The 24,067-nt window shown below is 31.7% G+C and overlaps 1 protein-coding gene across 1 annotated transcript; it reads right to left on the bottom strand.

Annotated features, from left to right (window-relative positions):
* Positions 1-5: 5 nt before the first annotated feature.
* LOC111377776 (WAT1-related protein At5g07050-like) lies at positions 6-1,477 on the bottom strand (the record flags this gene model as incomplete). The annotated part of the gene is made up of 5 exons (XM_023000905.1): positions 1,193-1,477; positions 996-1,058; positions 633-749; positions 289-538; positions 6-203 (listed from the first exon to the last, which is right to left on the bottom strand). Coding segments are annotated over exons 1-5 (831 nt in total), but the record flags the coding sequence as incomplete, so codon positions are not given.
* Positions 1,478-24,067: the final 22,590 nt, after the last annotated feature.

Below are 24,067 nucleotides of genomic sequence, written 5' to 3' on the forward strand. Positions count from 1 at the left end.
GAGAGAGAGAGAGAGAGAGAGAGAGAGAGAGAGAGAGTTACAGCATATGCTGCAGCAAGGAGATTCATGTCCCAGCCAATTTGCCAAACTGAAGGCTTGTGTTCCATTACGAAAGTAACAGCAATAGCTTGTATGGTTCCCATGAAGCAAACCATTGAGGTGAGAGAGAGCTGGTGATTCGCGTACGTTTTCAGTGCGACTTTCTGTTTTAAGGATCCCTTCAATTCGTTAGAAAATCGTCTCATTTAAAAGGTTAAGTTACAGGTTCGTAAATTTTCAAATACTTGCCTGTAGAATGAACAAAGATGCCCATGCTAGGGTGGCGATAATGAGAAGAATGCATCCAATAAACCAGTCCCGATCACTGGTTTCTTTAGAAGAAGTGGCACTAGATCCTCGTGGATGAACATGTTTGGACCAAACCATCTCAACAATTGGTCCCTTATATAAGGTCATTAACATGGCTCCAGCCACTGTTACAATTGTTCCTAATACTTTTGCTTGGTATATAACCTTCTTTATGTCTACTTTTTCCATCCTTTAATGTTCAAAAAATTCAAATACATCATTAGTTCATCTTCCAAAAATTTCATTAAAAATTGTTTTTTATAATGAATTCAGTGAAAATTAACCTGAATATAAATGCCATGACAAATGTCAAGGCAGGAAGCATGTTGCTCATTGCACAAGAAAATGTTGGGGAGGTTAACTTCAACCCCGCATAGTAAAAGTTCTGATCGATGACCGGCCTATACGTAAAAGGGAAGTGAAATAACAAAAATTAATATAGGATATGAAGAGATAAAAAAATAAAGAATAATGTTACTTGTGCATAAGCAGTTACACAACGATTTATATATGATATGGTGAGATATGATTGAGTCCAAAATTCTTCAACCAAATAATAAAAAAAAAATTTACCACTTTCTTTTTGACATATCATTTGTATGTAAATCATTATGTAAACATAAGGAAGAACAAAAAATTGGACTAACCCAAGAAGGCCAAGAACAAAAATTTGCATGAATATTGGGAATGTTATCTTTGGCTGAGCTTTCCTGCAATATGAAATAAAGATGACCCTTAAGAGTAATAAAAATTTGTGGGTCTCAAGAATATGTGGTTAAAATTGAAGTTTGACAAATAGATAAAATTTAAGCATAGTTTTATTAAACCAGCAATATGTATGTACCTCTCGAAGAAGAAAGCGAACGGGGCTATGACAGCCGTTGCAATGGCGTGACGATAAACCACCAAAACATAGTGGCTCATCCCACCATTAAGAGAAATCTTAGTTATAATGTTCATCCCTGCATAACCAAACTGAAGGGAGATCATAGCCAGATAAGGCTTGGAGTTCTTGAAAAATCCTTCACAACACATTGTACTCTTCATTTTCTCACAAGGTAAGGGAAATATGTGATTAAGTGCAGTAAGAGAAAGTTTTATTAACTCTTACTTAGAATACCTATAAGCTATATCTCGTGTATATATACATGTTCTGAGAATCATAGCAAGAGGGGGGTGGGTGCTATTTTGGCTTAATTCTGCCCTGTGGAATCTGATGGAATATGAAATAAAGTAAATTCTATTATCCATTTTACATAAAATATCTATTCTTTGGAGGGTTTTTGGAGGCTGACGAGATAAAAGAAGATGGAATACACGTAGCAGAACCGAACAAGGCATCTGAGTCATGAAAACAAAAGAAACCCTACTGGTTGAATCATTTAAGCTCTTTGAGAATTGATAATATTATATAATTTAATTAATATTCAGAGATCAATCTAATTGTTTATAGAAGATATCGAGTACTTATTCATTTATCATCTCTTCAAGATAAACAAGCCACTCGGAAGGCAGATTCGCACTTGTACTCAACTTTTGTAGATAATCAAGATTTGTGTTTGTGGGTTTGATATTGATACTAGTGAGCAAGTTTTTTGCATTCTTAATTCAGATGCTTTAGTAAGATTCGAGGAATGTTAGGCGAGGTAACATCGACCTCAATGGCCCTGTTGAGGGTCTGCCCTACCCAACCTAGTAGCCCCATCCAGCTGACACAGGCCAATAAGTGCAGAGTGTGACTATCCATGATTAGTGGATCGATTTGATCAACTGATTTTAAATTCAAGTTGATTCTATTTGTCTTTGGGTAAAGAAAGATGGCAACACAAATTCATATAAATACTCGATCATCAACTTTTCAATTACACGTTACATAAACTTTGAACGTAATTTGTTAGTACTTTTATCAATTTTTTTGTCAAACAACCACCTGATGATAATCTATTTTGTTATGGTCGAGTACAATAATATTGTATAAGAAGTTATTGTTAATGCTTCAAGAAATTAAGGTTCGAATCGGCTAAGAATGAGTGCTCGAAGCTTTTAAGTATCTGGTTTGGCAACACCTAAGGTTAGCTTCAAGGGATTTACTTTAACCTTAAGTTGTTTGATCGATTGAGGTTAGAACACTAGAATTTCTATCATTTAATTGGATAGTTTTATATTATATATTAGCCACGTTTGACCCCCACTAATTTTCATTCCATTATATTTCGTTTTTCTCTCTCCTATTTTCAATTACATAATCTTCCATAAAATAATATTACACGTAAATCGAAATTTTTTCCTTCCTTTTTAAGTACTCATTTTTCAAAAAAACACTATTCCACCCATTAATTTTTCCACAAAATGGGGGCAAACATGATATAAAATTAGCCCTTGTTTGAGCTCCATTTTTTCATCAAAATATATTTTTCAACAGTGATTTGACTTCATTTCAATCACACATTTTTCAATAAAATAATATTACAAGCAAACCCAAAACTTATCTTTATTTTTTAACTACACATTTTCCATCACAACACTATTTGAAAATGCATTTTTTTGAAGAAAATGGGGCTCAAATTTGTATTCCACATTTGTCAAGGTTGTGTCACATCACTTAGTAATTATTAATAAATAAGATTTTGAATTGCGTATCTTAATAGATTGTCATTTTAAAAGCATTGGATCTCAAAGCTCAATAGATGCTAACTTACCTCAATGGAATATGATATCATATCTATAATATTGTAAATCATTTTAAAAGGTTAATCTTACTACGAAGAGTAGTTAAGACTTACATCGTGATTATTGATTTTATCTTTTATCTATACAAGATTTATTCTTTAACATAGATAAAATCTCACATCGTTCACATATAAAGACAATAATCAACATAAAATTTGAGCTACTTCACGAACTTCATTTCATTTCTTTGAGCAGAAAACCCAAAAATAATTGTATAAAAATGCCAAAAACAAGAATAATAAAGTGGAGCACCAATATTAAAATGGAAGTCTAATCATCTTCAATTTTTGTCTACAGTTCCTTCCACTCTGCAACCTGAAAGTATCAGTATCATTGTTATCGTCGAAGCGCATTTCAATTTAGTATTCACATTACGACATCATGACTAACTTGCCGGCCATATGCACCACCACTTTTTCTCTATGCAAAAATCAAGAATAGCATTCACATATATAATCTTTAATAATTCTCGTATAATTTTGAGACGATGGGATTCAATATTAAAGCATACACGTGTACAATTCACTCCAAATTATATCAAATCATTGATAAAAACGTGAATTCGACTGTGCTTAGTGTTCACATATTAAAGATATTTGAAAAGAATAAAATAGCTTTTTTCGAGTATATATTCTTGCGAAAATATTATCTTTAAAGATTAGCATTTTTTATTTATTATAGATGCGTTGGTACTTGGGATCTAGAATATTTTTTATTTTTATTTTTTTGACATTCCCTTTGTTTTCAAAATAATGTGGACGAAAAACCCTTCTTTTTTTTTTTTTAAGGAAAAAAATTGGTGAATGACAATTTGCCATGTGGCAAAGATATGAAACTCGTCAATATAATTAATTAGTGTTTATTAGCCGTGGATTTTTTAAAACAAAAGATACGCAATACTCATTTTGTAGTGTTTATTAGCCATGGATTTTATAGAATGCTTGAATAATAAGTAGTAAATTGTAGATTCAAAATATTTTGTGGACAAGAGCATCTTTGAGAAGGTCTTTAAACATAAGATGTCCTCTATTTTAAAAAGTTACCCCTTAATATTATACACAACAAGACAATTCAAATTAATATTTTAAAATAGAGAGTGAGTTTGACTCTTCAAATGGATCCTCTATATAATTTGTAGAGTCAAATGCACTCTCTATAATTAAATGTATTTAAATTATTTTAAATATCAATATAGGAAAATAATATAATAATTTGGAAGGAAGCTAGTGAATATAAAATGAGAGTAAAAGTGTTAAAAATAAAAGCACGATGGATAAATTTTGTTATTCTTAAATTTACAAATACTCTCTAAATTGCATAACATGCTTTTTAAAAATAGAGAGCTTTTTGAAAATATTTTAAAGAATACATTTGACCATCTTTCTTAAGGAGAAGAAAACCAAAACTTCTGATGACTCTTCTACGGCTCTTGATCACGACAATTCAAAAAAATGGTAAACTTTGACCGTGACAATTCTTAATGCAGAAAATTAACATGTTGCACCACATATAGTTAGGCTATAAATGGATCGTATATAGACTTGATCTGTCCATATCCAATATGATCCGATAATAATGTTTCATGGATCCGATCCGATCTAATAATCCAACGAATATTTGATTGTTATATCTAGATTACCTATGTTATCGAATATTCGATCCAACAAAATATTTTACACCTGTTCTTTTTTTATTGAAAAGAAGGGATTCTTAATCTAATACTAAATTTATTATAATATATATTGTCTTTATATTGAAAGTTGATAGGTTTGACATTTTTCATTAAAATCATAAAGTATATTAACACAAGTTTCAAAATGAAAAAAATAAAATAAAATTATATACAATAAATTATATGGTAATATATATAATATATTATATTATTATAGAAAATTGGATCGTGTTGTTATCGGATTGGATTGACCTATATCCATATTTGCTTCATTTAGTTAACACATTATCATATTCGGATCTTGATCGGGTTATCAGACTAAAATCCTAAATTCATCTTCCATTGATTTCATCGAATTTGTATCGGATTCAAAGTAAAATTCAATCCATTGAAAGCCCTTTAAAAAGTATAATAACTTAGAATTAACAAATTCTAAGAATTTCGAATCAACTCATATAAAAAATCTTGCTCTGAAAAGAAAAAAAAAATTATAGTGGAAACACATTACTTGGCTTTTTTGGGAGTTCATCAACCATAAATACCTTTTTCACCACGTACCTAGCATCAACACCAGACTAATGCCCATATAAAAAATTTCATGGCAATTAACGTCATGCCATGAAAAATGTAAATACCTTTCTCTAGGGACATCATCGTCTCGCACAAAGAGAGACACATTGCACGCCTCCTGGGGCACAGCTCAAATGGTGGATCAATCAACCTTTGTTTTGCTTCCAGCGGCAAGGTGGAGGTTTGAATCTGGGTGGGAACCTGCGGCCAGATTTATTTGGTATGAAGCAATCACTTTGGAGGAGGATCCCTTGTGCGCAAAAGTGTACAGGTGGTGGGGGAAATCTGTGATCCAGTTGAGACATAACCAGCGATTTACTCCCTCCAAGGTTCTAGGGGCAAGGATCTTGGGGGGTCCAGGATTTAGTCTAGTGTAAATTGGGATATCTGGATATCAAAAAAAAAAAAAGAGAGACACATTGCACGCCCCCTGGGGCACAGCTCAAATGGTGGATCAATCAACCTTTGTTTTGCTTCCAGCGGCAGGGTGGAGGTTTGAATCTGGGTGGGAACCTGGGCCAGATTTATTTGGTATGAAGCAATCACTTTGGAGGAGGATCCCTTGTGCGCAAAACTGTACAGGTGGTGGGGGGAATCTGTGATCCAGTTGAGACATAACCCGCGATTTACTCCCTCCAAGGTTCTAGGGGCAAGGATCTTGGGGGGTCCAGGATTTAGTCTAGTGTAAATTGGGATATCTGGATATCAAAAAAAAAAAAAAGAGAGACACATTGCACGCCCCCTGGGGCACAGCTCAAATGGTGGATCAATCAACCTTTGTTTTGCTTCCAGCGGCAGGGTGGAGGTTTGAATCTGGGTGGAAACCTGCGGCCAGATTTATTTGGTATGAAGCAATCACTTTGGAGGAGGATCCCTTGTGCGCAAAAGTGTACAGGTGGTGGGGGGAATCTGTGATCCAGTTGAGACATAACCCGCGATTTACTCCCTCCAAGGTTCTAGGGGCAAGGATCTTGGGGGGTCCAGGATTTAGTCTAGTGTAAATTGGGATATCTGGATATCAAAAAAAAAAAAGAGAGACACATTGCACGCCCCCTGGGGCACAGCTCAAGTGGTGGATCAATCAACCTTTGTTTTGCTTCCGGCGGCAGGGTGGAGGTTTGAATTTGGGTGGGAACTTGCGGCCAGATTTATTTGGTATGAAGCAATCACTTTGGAGGAGGATTCCTTGTGCGCAAAAGTGTACAGGTGGTGGGGGGAATCTGTGATCCAGTTGAGACATAACCCGCGATTTACTCCCTCCAAGGTTCTAGGGGCAAGGATCTTGGGGGGTCCAGGATTTAGTCTAGTGTAAATTGAGATATCTGGATATCAAAAAAAAAAAAAAGAGAGACACATTGCACGTATCTGACTTCAATCAGTTAACTGAGCTTACTTTACCATTTTGACATTTTAACTTCGATAGCCTCAACCCATTTGACAACAATCATATGGTCTTAGATTTGTCGAATACAAAATTTTCAATTTTATTTTTTTAAAACTTCTTTGTTGTAGATATTCGTGTACATTTGTAAGGACATTTATAGTCATATAGAGACATATTGTCCTTGCAGCTTTCAAATCCAAATCTCCCAATAGTCTTTTTCACCACGTACCTAGCATCAACACCAGACTAATGCCCATATAAAAAATTTCATGGCAATTAACGTCATGCCATGAAAAATGTAAATACCTTTCTCTAGGGACATCATCGTCTCGCACAAAGAGAGACACATTGCACGCCCCCTGGGGCACAGCTCAAATGGTGGATCAATCAACCTTTGTTTTGCTTCCAGCGGCAGGGTGGAGGTTTGAATCTGGGTGGGAACCTGCGGCCAGATTTATTTGGTATGAAGCAATCACTTTGGAGGAGGATCCCTTGTGCGCAAAAGTGTACAGGTGGTGGGGGGAATCTGTGATCCAGTTGAGACATAACCCGCGATTTACTCCCTCCAAGGTTCTAGGGGCAAGGATCTTGGGGGGTCCAGGATTTAGTCTAGTGTAAATTGAGATATCTGGATATCAAAAAAAAAAAAAAGAGAGACACATTGCACGTATCTGACTTCAATCAGTTAACTGAGCTTACTTTACCATTTTGACATTTTAACTTCGATAGCCTCAACCCATTTGACAACAATCATATGGTCTTAGATTTGTCGAATACAAAATTTTCAATTTTATTTTTTTAAAACTTCTTTGTTGTAGATATTCGTGTACATTTGTAAGGACATTTATAGTCATAAAGAGACATATTGTCCTTGCAGCTTTCAAATCCAAATCTCCCAATAGTCTTTGCTTGTAATGTACCTACTAGAATAGCCAACGTTTTAAATGAGCCTGTTTGATAGTGATTTTGAGAATTGATTTTTTGATCGTTAGGAAAAAAGTGGAGTCCACCTATAAAAGAAGAAGTCAAATATGACGGTTGGAATAGTGAAATAACGATCAAAAAATCAATTTTTGGGGTGAAAAAATCGCTCCCAAACAGGCCCTATATCATTATCAGCAATGATAATGATTTTTTCAGTAAATAGGAGTTGGTGATTTTTTATTTATTATTATTATTATTATTTTTTTCATCAAAATCTTGTGGGATTCAGACTGAATCAAACTATCATTGATTCACTCGTAAAAAATTTCTACTTCACGTTTGATACTTGCAATATTTGTTGTGCGCTCCAATGCTATGAACGTTCTAATGCTCTGATATAACTATTAGGAATTGAGTCCAAACCTCTAATTCCGAGAAAATATAATAAGACAAGTTAATTAAAATAGATGGCAAAAATTACGAATTTTTAAAGATTATAATTTGAGAAATTATGTTTGTCCAGAGTCAAAAACAAGGGGGCTTGTAATGTACCTACTAGAATAGCCAACGTTTTAAATGAGCCTGTTTGAAAGTGATTTTGAGAATTGATTTTTTGATCGTTAGGAGAAAAGTGGAGTCTACCTGTAAAAGAAGAAGTCAAATATGACGGTTGGAATAGTGAAATAACGATCAAAAAATCAATTTTTGGGGTGAAAAAATCGCTCCCAAACAGGCCCTATATCATTATCAGCAATGATAATGATTTTTTCAGTAAATAGGAGTTGGTGATTTTTTATTTATTATTATTATTATTATTTTTTTTTAATCAAAATCTTGTGGGATTCAGACTGAATCAAACTACCATTGATTCACTCGTAAAAAATTTCTACTTCACGTTTGACACTTGCAATATTTGTTGTGCGCTCCAATGCTATGAACGTTCTAATGCTCTGATATAACTATTAGGAATTGAGTCCAAACCTCTAATTCCGAGAAAATATAATAAGACAAGATAATTAAAATAGATGGCAAAAATTACGAATTTTTAAAGATTATAATTTGAGAAATTATGTTTGTCCAGAGTCAAAAACAAGGGGGGAAAACAGACTGACTTGGTAACAGATAATTGGTGTTTGTTGTTTTTATTTTTCAAACAGTTCAATCATGTGTTAACACGTATGCACCCTATTTTTAAACCTGTTTTCTAACCTATTTGTGTAGCACATTTCTTATAATTTATATGTTCCACTACGTGAAAAACAATATAAAATATCGTACCATAAATATTAGTTATACATTATCTCACAAATATTCTACTTTATACAAAGCACAAAGAGAACAAGAATTTATTTTTATTTTTTTAAATGTCAGACCTTATGTTTCCTTTCTATCACGTACTATAAAAGAAAAGGCACATCAACTTATAATGAACGTATGCTGAAATTTCTCCAAAATTTTCCTCCGAATTTCCGCCAGAAGAATATAAGAATCTTGCCATCCTTTCCTTTCCACCTATTTTAATAATCACCTTAGCATATTTTGCTTCGAATAAAAAGAACAAACTAATTAAATAAAGGGAAACTATTGTTCTTTCTTGCACGTTTTGAAGCAATTTTCCAACGTGTCTCACGAGAAGATGATGTGTTACGTATCTAAATTAAATAAAAACAAATATAAATGTTGAACCACGAGTTAATTTTCTCTTTTATTTAAAAAATAATAAATAATTCTAAAATGTTTCAACAATATGACTAATTATAGATATACGAGAAGCTAATTCAAAATTGCTTAGGACCTTTTAACCATAATGAAGAGGAATTTTTTTTTTTTTTTTAAATGAAGATAATATATAGGAGCCATTTGGAAGTTATTTTTCACCCTAAAAAAATGATTTTTTAACCGTTATTTCATTATTCCAACCGTAAAGTTTGACTTCTTCACTCATAAGTGGCCCCCACTTTTCTCCTAACGATCAAAAAATCAATTTTCAAAATCGTTCCCAAATAGGACCATAATAGATCAATAATGTTTTCCAAGAAAACAAGTTCTGCAGTCAGTTGATATGAAAAACAATCATTTCCAGCTCATGGCAAAATTAAGGCTTTGTTTGTTTACCTTTTTTTACATTCTATTACATTATTTTTTCTACAATACTCTGTTTCAACCATTCATTTTCAACCATACATTCTTCATTAAAATAATATTATACGTAAATAAAAAAAATCTTTCTTTTTTAACCAGACATTTCAACATCAATCACTATTCAATAATACATTACTCACAAATAATATGACACAAACAAGCACTAAGCAATCTTTATAAATGGTTAAATTATAAATAAATAGAAATGAATATTGTGAATAGGGGCGGACCCAAGGCGGCTCCTGCAGGGTCAATTGACCCTCAAAATTTTGAGATTACCCTTTTTTTATTATTTTTTATTTTTTTTGGATAAGTCCTGTTTGGTATCGATTGAAATCTAAATTTTAATCTAAATTAAAATTAATAATTAATTTTAATAAAATCTTTAACTTTTATCAAAATTTACTAAAAATTTGATTTTAATCCCCACCAAATAGGGAAAAAATCACCATAAATTTGAATTTTTTTCTTTTCTCTTACTCTATTTTACTCTACTTCACAACATTTACCAAAACTTTAACTCTTCAAACGTTTTAAAATTTGTTTAAAATTTTTTCTACAAATTACCACATCTAGTACAAATTTTTACTTTTCAATTAATTAGAATTTAAATTCGCATTTTCTCCTATCTTATTTGTGTAATGTGTCTGAACTGATTATATCTAATTTATCTTATACTTAAAATTCGAATTTTATTTATTTGATTGCATTTTGGTTATATGTTTTTTCCTTTCGGTCACTTGAATTGATTAAAGTATTAGATACACTATAAATTTTTTAAGCATAAATATGAATTTTCTTGTGACAAGTAAAATATTAATAAAAGAATTCGAACGGATGAAAATTATGAGCAAAATATTAATTAAGAAATGTTTTTAAGATGTGAATTTGCATTTTTTTGGATCAAGTATAACTCATTCAAAAATCAATAGCAACGTATTCGATTTGTACATAGTTTGATTGAGCATCTAACTAAAAATTTCTACGTCCGCCCCTGATTGTGAACTAAGAAAGCCCCATTTTTGTCAATAATCACCAATAGATTATGTTTCCACCAAAGATTTTCGCTTCAATTATGACTATCTGAAGTCAAACAAAAACTTTGTCGGTAATTGTTCTTATTAATGAATTTTCACAAATATCACCCGTTTGATTAACCTTTTTAGTGGTTATTTCATCACCTTATCTATTGATTCCGAAAATTTTTACTGCATCTAATACATATTCAATCTATTAGACTCAACAAGATAATAAACAAATATCTCACATATATTTTTTCTTCAATTTTATTTAATTATGTAGATTTTAAGTACCGTTCATCTATCATATAGTACATCATTCCATTTCAACAAAGATAAAGCTATTCTACAAGCTGATTCCATTTTGATTAACCTTTTTAGTGGTTGTTTCATCACCTTATCTATTGATTCCGAAAATTTTTACTGCATCTAATACATATTCAATCTATTAGACTCAACAAGATAATAAACAAATATCTCACATATATTTTTTCTTCAATTTTATTTAATTGTGTAGATTTTAAGTACCGTTCATCTATCATATAGTACATCATTCCATTTCAACAAAGATAAAGCTATTCTACAAGCTGATTCCACCAGATTTTGTACAAGTTACTCACAATGGGGTGGGCTCCACCCAAATAAAAATGGCCAAAATAATACCCATCCCCTTGCACGTGAGTAGTCGGTGGGGATTCTATGAACTCCCACCCTGGTAGAATAGCACGTCCCTTTTAACAAAGCCGTAAGTGTAAGTCTCTTAAGACTAGCACTAAGACAATGCTTTTAGTTAATCATTGAGTTTTTTTATATGTGGTGACAATTTTAAATTGGACAACCATCTTCCGAGCATTTAGGATGGTGACATTGAATTTTACTGTCACTAGTGATATTCGCCATTCTTCCATAAGCAATAGTTTTTTTAGTTTAAACCACTTAATCCTTTTGTGAAAGTTTTGACACAATCACATATCATAATATTAACAATGATAAAGAAAGACCCCACCCAAATAAAAATGGCCAAAATAATACCCATCCCCTTGCATGTGAGTAGTCGGTGGGGATTCCGTGAACTCCCACCCTGGTAGAATAGCACGTCCCTTTTAACAAAGTCGTAAGTGTAAATCTCTTAAGACTAGCACTAAGACAATGCTTTTAGTTAATCATTGAGCTTTTTTATATGTGGTGACAATTTTAAATTGGACAACCATCTTCCGAGCATTTAGGATGGTGACATTGAATTTTACTGTCACTAGTGATATTCGCCATTCTTCCATAAGCGATAGTTTTTTTTAGTTTAAACCACTTAATCCTTTTGTGAAAGTTTTGACACAATCACATATCATAATATTAACAATGATAAAGAAAGACACGTCTCATACATTGTTTTGAAGAAACAAATTTAAGAAAGACACGTCTCATATCCTGTGTTGAAGAAACACTACACGTAATTCATTTTTTATAACATGCAATTCATGTCGTAAAATAATGTTAACGGCATATAGCTTCGTATCTATAAAGCAAAGTTGTGAATTCTCACCTCTTTTTATGACATGCATTGAATATTGTAACATGAATGAAAGAGCGCCGTTAATTAAACTTATTACGACATTCATATGCACACTATAAATAGATCTCTATTTAAGACGTGTTAGTTGCTAAGCTTGCATTTGCACTTCGTTAACTACGTTTTTTAATAAACTTCATATTAGTTTTTTTATGTTTATTTATTTAATTGACTGCTCATATGTATTTTATTAAATATTTAAATCTATAATAATTGAAGTTAACAAAAGTATATATATCAGCCCATATATAATCATTCTTTCATAAGCGATAATTTTTTAGTATAAACCACTTAATCACTCGGTGGAGAGTTTTGACACAAAGTCTCGTTAATTAAACTTATTACGACATTCATATGCACACTATAAATAGATCTCCATTTAAGACGTGTTAGTTGCTAAGCTTGCATTTGCACTTCGTTAACTACGTTTTTTAATAAACTTCATATTAGTTTTTTATGTTTATTTATTTAATTGACTGCTCATATGTATTTTATTAAATATTTAAATCTATAATAATTGAAGTTAACAAAAGTATATATATCAACCCATATATAATCATTCTTTCATAAGCGATAATTTTTTAGTATAAACCACTTAATCACTCGGTGGAGAGTTTTGACACAAAGTCACAAACACGTATTATATTATTACTAAGAAACGATTATGAAATTTAAGAAAAAGACATAAAGCCTTAACTTGTGTTGAAGAAAAGGAAAGCAAACGATTACGTCTGAAACTTCAAGTTCTTTTTTTTTTCCCCACATCCAAAAGGAAAAGATTAGATAGTGCCCATTTGGCCATTTCTTGTTAATTATTTTAGCAAATAATTTATTTATCTAGTGATTGCTTATTATTCATCCACTCATTTCTTATTGCTTCTAAGATCTCCATTCCATTTTCTTTGACCAAGCATTGCATGATTGAATCTTTGGATAGAATCATTTGCATGCCTTCAAAATGCTTTGGTTGAAGATCCATTTTCTTAATAAGGGATCTTGAGATGATAAAAAATAGGAAACTAAGAAATAAATACCTTTCTTGTTACAAAAAGAAATGTCATTATTTTCGATACAACACAATACGTGCTTATACTTTATTTGATAGGTTAAAATGGATTATTGAAGAAAAATAAATGAAATCTCTATGTAAAGTTTTCTAATACTACACGTAAAAAACAAGTTCTTGTAGCTTCAAATTCTGGAGACCCCTTCATTAATAAGAAATTAACAAGCTTTCAGTAAGTGTAAAGAAGAAAATGGAGTTGCCTTTTCCATCAAAGCGACACACTTTTAGACACAACAATTGATATGGACATTAATTATACTTTTTCAGACTTTAAAATGTTTGTATTTCCTTAAAATTCAATTGTCATAACACGAACAAAAAGGTACCTGCATTTTTTTAATAAAAGTTTTTAGCTTTACTAAGCATTAATGGATCTCATTATTCAGTATTTGAGTGTATGATTATGTACTATCTTTGGACATTTGGTAACATGTTAGGCATGAGTATTCAAAGTTTTCTAATACTGAGAACCCATCATTAATAAGAAATTAACAAGCTTTTAGTAAGTGTAAAGAAGAAAATGGAGTTGCCTTTTCCATCAAAGCGACACACTTTTAGACACAACAATTGATATGGACATTAATTATACTTTTTCAGACTATAAAATGTTTGTATTTCTTTAAAATTCAATTGTCATAACACGAACAAAAAGGTACCTGCATTTTTTTAATAAAAGTTTTTAGCTTTACTAAGAATTAATGGATCTCATTATTCAGTATTTGAGTGTATGATTATGTACTATCTTTGGACATTTGGTAACATGTTAGGCATGAGTATTATAATTAATAAATTTCATCCACACATTTTATTTTTTAATGTTGTCCAATATGGTCCGATCCTTATTAAATATATATTGGTCATACGCGGATTAAATCACATTAGACATAATTAAGAGGAAAAAGTTAAAATTTTGTAGATTTAGCCTTCGATCCGGAAGAATTTTATAAACGATTTAATATATAAACAGATGGAGATGAGTAGTGTATAAATCGATAATACTTGTGAGTTCTTTAACATGTGTTGTTAAAATTAAAGTTTGACCATTTATTAATAATTTATATGGAGATGAGTAGTGTATAAATCGATAATACTTGTGAGTTCTTTAACATGTGTTGTTAAAATTAAAGTTTGACCATTTATTAATAATTTATAAATTTTTCCAAAAAATGAAATTCAATCCTTTATAAATAATTTATAAATTTTGTCAAACAAATGCTTACATTCAATAGGGTTATCTAGTATACAAGCACCAAATATTTTATGTATGAGGTTGACATAGACAAATCTAAATTATTTCTGTTTCTTAACATATCGAAATCAAAGTATCAATTATGTCATGAATATCCATAAAGAAATATATCATGATTAAGAAATTCTCATGGTATTTAAGTGTCAAGGACCCTTAATTTGTCTAGGGATAAGCAGCTAAAAAAAGTAAAGTTGCTGACTAGATTAACTTTATTTTAAATATTTGGATATCATCTTATTTGATGACACCTTAATTTCCAATTTATGTGAGAATAATTCAAATATATTTTAAAACTTGGATTTTTTTTTTATCAAAGGGATTTCCAAATTGTTATCGCGAGGCTCCATTGTTGGAGTAACATTCTCTTTTCAGAGCATAGTTCATTAGTGAACAATATTATGAATTCCGACTGATAAATTATTAACTTTTGCTTAATCCTATCCTGCATTATCAAATTTGAGCATGTGAAATGTGACATAGTGTTTCTACAAGAGTAATGTTGTATAGCACCACTGAGTTGAGCTCAAAGATAGAGCCAAGACTGCTTAGCTTCACATTTTGTGGAAGTATTGACACAAATTTATATTTGTTCAATTTGAATGTCACGCAGAAAACAAAACGGAAATGAAAGGTGAAATATGTGTATGTATAAATAATTGATGAAGCAATTGCATGCATGTTACAAAACAAATGCATATCAATTGGTGTCTGAATTATTGAATGAAAAGCAAGAAAGGAGTGGAAACTCCAAATGGATGGCAAAAGGTAAGTGGAATACACATATTTCACCACCTTCTTATGCAGCATTGAATAATTAAAGAAATTAACTTGAGTTTTGGGAAGTGGGAACTAGTCTTTGTTTGGATCCACTTTTCGCCAATCCCGTCTCATTTTACCAATGAAAACATAATAGTGGGATTTATCTACGATTTGAAGAGATTCAGATAAATTATAATTAGTTAATTTGAATTAATTCCACTTATTTATCTAATCTCAAACACCCCCTAAGAATCTGTTTTTCTCGATTGGATGAAATGTTTATGCAAATATCTACGGTCATTGCACCATTGATAGATATTATTGTTGGGAATCTATTTAACATGCACGGCGAAAAATTAAAATAATTTTCGATTCCCACTAAAAATCGCCTTTGTGTTTAGATAGAAATTGTGATAAAAGTAATATATTTTCATGATCTGCAAATTCCTTTGCCTTATCTTTGTTCCAGCAACTTGGATCTGTCTCCCACAACTGTCTAATTGTCCAGCTTCCAACGATTATCCACACAGAGAATAAGATTGTATTATTATGATTTTTCTTGTACTATCAAGAATAATGGAAAAATCACTACAAATTTGAAAACCCTAATCATATTTATATCAGCCCGAACGGGCTTGGCCTGACCTGGTTCAACATTTAATTCACCCATTTAATTAAATTCGATCCGTGAATTAATTGATCCAATTAATCAATTCAGACTTATAAATAAACAACCCAATTAATTAATTTATTCAACACTTGTTAAATTAATTAATTGACAAATCACAATCTTCCAGTTCTCCTTTTGTGTGCGACCTATCAGATTCCCGATCACAATACCTAACGACGTGAAATATTATTTTGATCTAATCAAAATCAAAAATTAAAATACTCTTTTAATTTATCACCAATTCACACTTGCCATCTCAGATTGACATCTAGTAATGTGTTAGGGCAATACATGTGACGAGAAATATCACATGGTATGACAAAATCAAATTCGTTCGTTTACCGTGAAACTATAATCCTTTCGTCAATATGATCCGATCAATTACGAGATATGTAAGTGTGTCAATCTCGATTATTGATCATATGTTTCACTCCATTATTAAGTCAATATAAGTCAAAAACTCATTTTCGACTTATGAGTACACCTTGGCCAAAGATCTAATTATCGACTTAATTGAATGAAACCCGAACGATGTCGTATTAGGAGCTCTTGGCAAAGCAACATTCAACACCGTCAAAGCATGACCGTCCTCATATAAGGTACTATGACGACTTCAAGTCAAAAGGACCAATCCCACTACCGAATATTAGAGATTGACTACTGACACTCAGATAGTTATCCATGTGAAATCTCTAGGTGGGTCTCCAATATTTCGTTCTATAACAAAACATCTACGTGTTCATTTAAGTGTCACCATACTTTAACTTGTGAGATCAGTTGCTTACTTCACAAGTAAGAAATGTCACATGTGATAGTCTATCCGTAATAATGATATTCGTATCTCATTATTACTTACGACCACAGACGATTTAAAATTCAATCATATGTACTTTGTATCTCACAATCACAATTCCTTGTGATTAACAAATTATGAAGATTTGAATCCACGGACTCTATAATTTAATTTAATTGCCTATTAATTAAATAATAGATCTATCATTAAGTTGCATTAATTATATATTGAAAGCATTTATATCCAAGGTTGATTGGACTTAGGGCATAACACTTACAATTATGACCAATAATATATTAATAATGCTATTTGTACACCATGCTCTATAGTATGGTGTACAACCCCTTCACATGAAGGAGGCCCACCAGTTATTGGTGAGCCCCCTGATGAGTGTATTTCACTCATACTTTAGACACATCTAAACTTGATATTTAGCTACTTCCTATGAGTTTTAGAGTGTTTTAATGTATGTATTGATGTTGTGATATATGTTGATGAAATTGAAGGAAATAAACAAAAGTAAGCAAAATTGGAAAATAAGCTAAATTGTAAGAGATCCAAAGTTTAGGAACTAAAGTGTAAATACTCAAAAGTTATGCAAGACTTCACAATGAAGATTCGAGAGTGTTAGGAGTCAATTGGATAAAGAAAAAAGTCAAAGAGATGAAATATAAACAAAGTATGATCACACATCAATTTCCAACTAAAAGAAGTTGTGTTTTAGATTTTTTGCTTCGTATTGAGACCCACTTTTGATATAAACATTCGAATTGAAAAATGATATTTGAGGTAAAGTTGTAACCCTTGGAGTTAGCTTTCCAACACCTTTTGAATCGCCTAAATCGAATATGAGGAGAAGAAGTTATGTTAAAAATATTGAAAGATACTCAGTGTTGTTTTTCACCTAAAGTGAGCATCGTAGTGACCGTCTTGCTGAAATTCAATAGCATCATGACATTGTGGCACCGTAAGGCGAGAAAAGGAATTTTTTATTTTTTGGACTTTTTTATTGGCCCAATCCAACCATAATTTTTCCAAGACTTTAAAATACTATAAATACACACGTAAACACCACAATTGAAGAGAAAATTCAGTCGAGCAAGAAAGGGCAAGATTCATAAAAGCAAGGAGGAGGCAAAGACAACTTGACAAAGAAGTTGATTCAATCATCCAAAAAATAGTTTTATCTTTCTTCTCTTCATGTTATTCATTATGAATTGTGTAGATTTCATGGTTTTTATCATGAACTAAACTATTCTTCTAGGGTGTGATTAGCCAAAACTTAAGAGTATGATTTAAATTTATTTTAGTTATTTCTATGAAAATTTCTATTCCGTTTATTTGTATTATGATTTTAATGCTTTCAGTTAATTGACCACTAATTAAATTAGATGCTAGTCAATTTTGACACTGGAGAGGGGAGAATTTAAGAACGATCATAAGATTAACAAACATAGATTTTATGGGTTTTGAATATATGAAGCTTACTCCATAAAAGAACCATGAACTTGATAGATTTTTTATTTTAGTTCGGAATAGATATTGGAATTAAAATCTAAGATTACATTCTAGTTGACACTCCAGAGAGGGGATAGGGATACAATTGAGTTTATGCTTATAAACATGGGAAAATTGATTAGAGATAACTAGGTTTTTGAAAATCATAGTTGATAATTAGGTGAAATCACAACCTTAGTCTTTCTCATCTTGATTATTCTTCTAACTTTGCATTTATTTGTTGAATTCCTCACCACACTCATCACATTAAAACCATTGATTTGATAATTCATTCGTCTACATAAAATAAAGGCTATATAATTACAGTCAGTGACAGAGTCAGGAATTAATGTTATAGGGGCAAAACTTTAAAAATTAATGTATGAATAAAATTCATATATAACAAAAAAGTCATAATATAATATTACTAGTTACAGTTGTACCTGACGATGCTTTACAGTATAAAATTCATCAATAATAGAATCTCAATCTAAATTCAAAAAAAAAATTTTGTTCAATTTAAATTGTCAGACAATCAACAAGAAAATCATCATCCATTTTGTTACGAATTTCTGTCTTCACATGTTTCATTACAGAAAATGATTGCTCCACAGTAGCTGTTGAAATAGGCAGTGTCAATATTAAACGAATCAATTTAGTCAAATTGATGTAACTCTCAAACCTTCTACTTGCAACCAATTTCTGACATAAATCAAAAGGTGTAAATACTTGAAATCGAGGCTTAGAAATCACATCATGCTGATAATATTGTAACTCAACTTTCAAACTATAAACATCTTGCTGTGTCAAATCTTGAGGATAAAATTTCTCTGCAAGCTTGCAAATATTATCCATGTTAAATTATTCAAAAGAATTTTTCGGATCCAATGTTGTACCGAGATAAATGAATTCTAATGATGTCTTATTAAATTTTGTATCTAACTCTATCATCAAAAAATCTATGGCTGCATTAAAAATATAAAAGTGGTAATGATGTTCGATGGTAGGATATTCACAACCATGAGAACAACCAACCATGTATGAACCATGAAAGTTAGGTATATGTATATCATTTTTTGAGCAAAAAAATTTCACCTCTTCAAGAAATTCTTTCCAGCCATCTTCTCTCAATTCTTAAATGATGGTTTTTGTAGTATGGACAAATCTCATAGCAGTTAAGATATCTTGAATTTTTTTTTCTGAAGGGCTTGGCAAAGCACATCTGTAATTGCCAACATTATGCGCATTAAATACAAAATAAATATAAATTCAAATGTTATCAATTTTTTGTATACACCACCCACTTTAGACCGAGTTCTTAAATTTGGAGAATAATCACTAAGATACTCAATACATATCAATCAAACTCTTTACATAGTTGTAATGAGAAGACCAACGAGTACCTCTGGCTCGTTGCAAATTACCAATTTGATTAGCCCCACTTCCAGTCTCTCATTCTTCAATTTCCAACAAATGTTCAATTTCTTTTTTGGCACTTTTCAACTCATTGATTCGCTTAGGAGATGTTGTAATCATATTAATAATATTGTCCAAATATGAAAAGAATGAATTAATATCTGCGACATCCCTAGCAGCTGAAACCAATATGAGTTGTAAACGATGGGCAAAACAATGGACATAATATGCATATGAACAATCTTTAAGAAGTAATGCTTGTAGTCCATTCCAAGCACCATACATATTATTAGCACCATCATACTCTTGGTCTCTTATGTTTTGCACTTAAAGGTTGAAACGAACAAGAACATAAGAAACTTGATTCTTAAGATTCAACGATATAGTGTCACTAACACTTTTGATTGCAAAAAAAAACGTTCCGTCAAAATTTCATTACTGTTCACAAATCTCAAGATAATGGACATTTGTTCTTGTGAAGATGCATCCTTGCTTCATCAAGAAGAATACTTAATTTACATCCCCAACTTCTTCACAGATTCTCTGTCTTACTCTATTAGTCATAATGCTCAAAATCTCTTTTTAAATGTCTGGATATATGTATGTAGATTTTTTGCAGCATTATCCAACACAATTTCTCCTATTTTTATATTCATTTTTCCAAATGCATCTACCATTTCAAGAAAATTCCCACAATTCAATGAAGATGGAAATTCATCATTGCCTCTAAATGAACAACCTTGAAGTACTAGCCACCAAACACTCATAATTGTGTTAGGCGCAAACGATTTTTCTATTTTTCCTCACTTGATACAGCATGCATTACTTTGTCAATATGTTGAGTTGCTTTCATTAGATCTTCAGCTTTTTTCTTGCAATCATTATGATATGATGAATATGTTGTACCAATATGAACAAGAAATGTACATTTACTTCCATGGCCAACCCTCTTCCAACTTTCAAATCCAACAGTAACCAATGATGAAACCTTAGGTGGAACACTTTCATTGAGAAAAAGGGACCAGAAAAAGTAATATGCCTTATGTGTTAAAGGCGAATACTTCAACCAAGAATATTGATTGTACCAATGCTCTTGAAATCGATGTTCATGTTTTCCACATTCTTTGCTCTAATACTCCAAAACTTTTGGTTGATATGGCCCAGCCTTTAAATAGGCACGCCTAAACTAATCACGCTCATTAAACAGAGATTCATATATTTGCTTTCTTTTTCCTGGGTCTCGTTCTATAGAATCAGATGGTTCTAACTCAGCATTGAAAGATGAAGACCGTTCAATTTCAGGAGATGCAACTGGAGGATTGGGTACTGTAGGAGTTGGAGTACCCTCGGATTTCTCGCTCTTTGTAAAGAAAGATAATAAAGTTCTTCCTTTCTTGGTAAGAGGTCGATTTGGTTCTATATTAAAATCTAGAAGCATAAAAAATCTAAACACTCCAGTATCCTAACAATCCAAAAACAATCTACACCAAATCCAAGAATCATCATAAACTCATACTCCATCGTAAAATATAATTCAAGGTAATCAAGGTCAAGCGAAATACCTGCTTATTGCTTACATAGTTTGTTGTCGACAAAGTGAACGAGACAATTAGATGAATTATTAAGCTTGTTTAGATTCTTTAAAAGCAAACCAATCAAATGCCTGTAAAAAAGAAAAAAGAAGAAAATTTACAACCATAAACATAACATAGAAAAAAAATTGAACATAACAAAAATTAGAACCATTTAAACACTATCTTTGATTCAGTAAATTGTTAGAACATAATAAAAATTAGAACCATTTTCAGAGTATGTTGCAAAGATCAACATCTAACCATGAGATACATGTTCTAATTTTTATTATGTTCTATTTTTTTTTTTAGAATATGTTACACACCATTTTCAGAATATGTTATAAAAATTAAAATTGTAGCATAATAATATAACACATAAACAGAACATAAATAAAAAAATCATCATTAATCAAACACATTACACATAGCAAAAAAAATTAGAACATCAGAATACCTAGCCCCAAAAAAAATTGTTTTAATACCCAGAAAAAGGTTATTTTGAATCTTGACACAAGAATTAAAAAAAGGCCACAATTACTAATCAATAATCGAAGGAAACGAGTTGTTGGCTAAAAATGGGGTTCGAATCGAAGGAGTTTCCAACCAAAACTTTTCTAACTTCACTTTTTCTTCTTCCTTGTTTGTGGTCGACAGTAGGCCGTAGGCGTCGGCGGTGGACGATTCTCCGTTGAGATGGTAATTAGGAAAAAGAATAGAAAGATTGGGGATTAGCTTATTAGAGTTATTCAAAGATTTGGGAATTTTTGTTCTCAAACTTTTCAACCAACTAACCTGACAAGTAAATGGTGGAATGAATAACGAAGGAGATATATTTGTTGTGTAATTGGGTAATGGGCTATTGGGTATTCAAATAATTTTTTGGGCCAGGTACAATAAGAAATTGAATTTACAAAATGGGGTGGGCTGGTTAATGGTTAGTGAGTTAATAGACTAAAATTAAAACATTTCGAGCTTTGGAAGCACTGGGCTATCACCCAGTGCTACTCCCTTCAATCTATCCTTGATTACAGTACTTAGCATAAAATTAAATTACAATCCATGTGGGTTCGATACTCTTAACTCCATTCATATATTACAAAACTTTACACCATATATTGCAATATAAATCACGTTATAAAAACGTACCGTTGTCGAGATTGTTTAATTTGATTTTTACTAAGGCCATGTTTGATAGGCCATGATTTTCATGGAAAATGAATTCCACTTCCTACCAAAAATGCATGTTTGATAGGTAATATATTTTAGGTAATTTATTTTCATACTTTCATGCCCCCTCAACCATTTTCCACAAAATTGATGGAAATTGATGAAAATAAATTCTCACCAATATGGTGAGAATTCATTTTCTAGGATGCTTGCTTTTTTTTCTTTTTTTGGCAATAGAAACAAATTCTATCCCTAATTATAAAAAAAAATTCCTTTAATTGATAATTTCCATATAAAACAAAATCAAACGAACAAAAAAAAAAAGATGATTTTCTTGACTTTTTTTGCAATGAAAACAAATTCTATCCCCAATATCAGTAAATTCTATCACTTTAATTGACAATTTTTATGTAAAATTAAGCCAAATAAACATCAAAAACACTTTTATTTCAATATTTTCCACGTAAAAAATTATACCAATCAAACATAATAATTAACAACTCCTAGTAAAATAATTTTTAGGCAATTCAATTTCCTAAAATTCGTTTTCTTTCCGCCCAAATTCCATCTTTGCAATCAAACGGACCCTAATATTATTACCAAGTAACTTTTGTTTTAATTTAGATTTTTGTACTTTTTAATAGTTTACTTGGTTCTTGTTTTAGATTTGTGTGAAGATTGAGTAATCTCTAACCATTACCCATTGATTCTGAACCAGAACGTACTTTTCATTTTTTTTAAGGGGCTTACAAAGAAACGGAAGTGAAATAATGATAGAAAAAGCAGCAAATCAATACAATCAACAGCAGGCATTTAGGGATTATGTCTGGCCAGTTATCAATGAGAACTACTTTGGCATTGCAGCCAAACTATCGTTGCAAATAACTTTGAACTGAAGCCAGGATTAATACACATGGTGCAACAAAATCAGTTTGGAGGTTCTCCAACAGTGATCCAAATGCTCATTTGGTTCTTTTCTTGAGATCTGTGATATCGTGAAGTTGAAAGGCATTATTGAAAATGCTATCAGACTCTGTATATTTTTTTCTCCTTAAGGGATAAAGCCAAAGTGTGGTTCTAATCATTGCCATTGGATCCATCACAATTTGGGAAGAATTAGCTCATAAATTTCTCACCATTTTTTCCCTTTTAAGGCAGCTTAATTACAGGGTATAATTGGTCAGTTTAGGCAAGCAGATTTCGAACCATTCTATAAAGGTTGTACCCCAACCTTGAGGGTCCCCACCGCCCCGTCCCTAGAGCTTTGTAAGGGAGGTAAATCGCGGGATGTGCCTCAGTAGGCTAGGGAACAAGAGCTGCCTGTACACTGCCCCTACAAGGAGTCCAATTCCATTTCTCAGGAATCGAACCTCCACACTACGACTGTCAGCAAGATGTGATATAATTTCACTCCTATCCTTTATACCACTGGACTATACCCCGGGGGCCGACTTTGAACCATCTATGAAACATGAGACGGATTCAAAGTTCTACTTAGAAGATGCCCTCAACATGGTTAT

This window comes from Olea europaea, chromosome 3 (assembly GCF_002742605.1).
Source record: "Olea europaea var. sylvestris chromosome 3, O_europaea_v1, whole genome shotgun sequence".
Taxonomy (NCBI): domain Eukaryota; kingdom Viridiplantae; phylum Streptophyta; class Magnoliopsida; order Lamiales; family Oleaceae; genus Olea; species Olea europaea.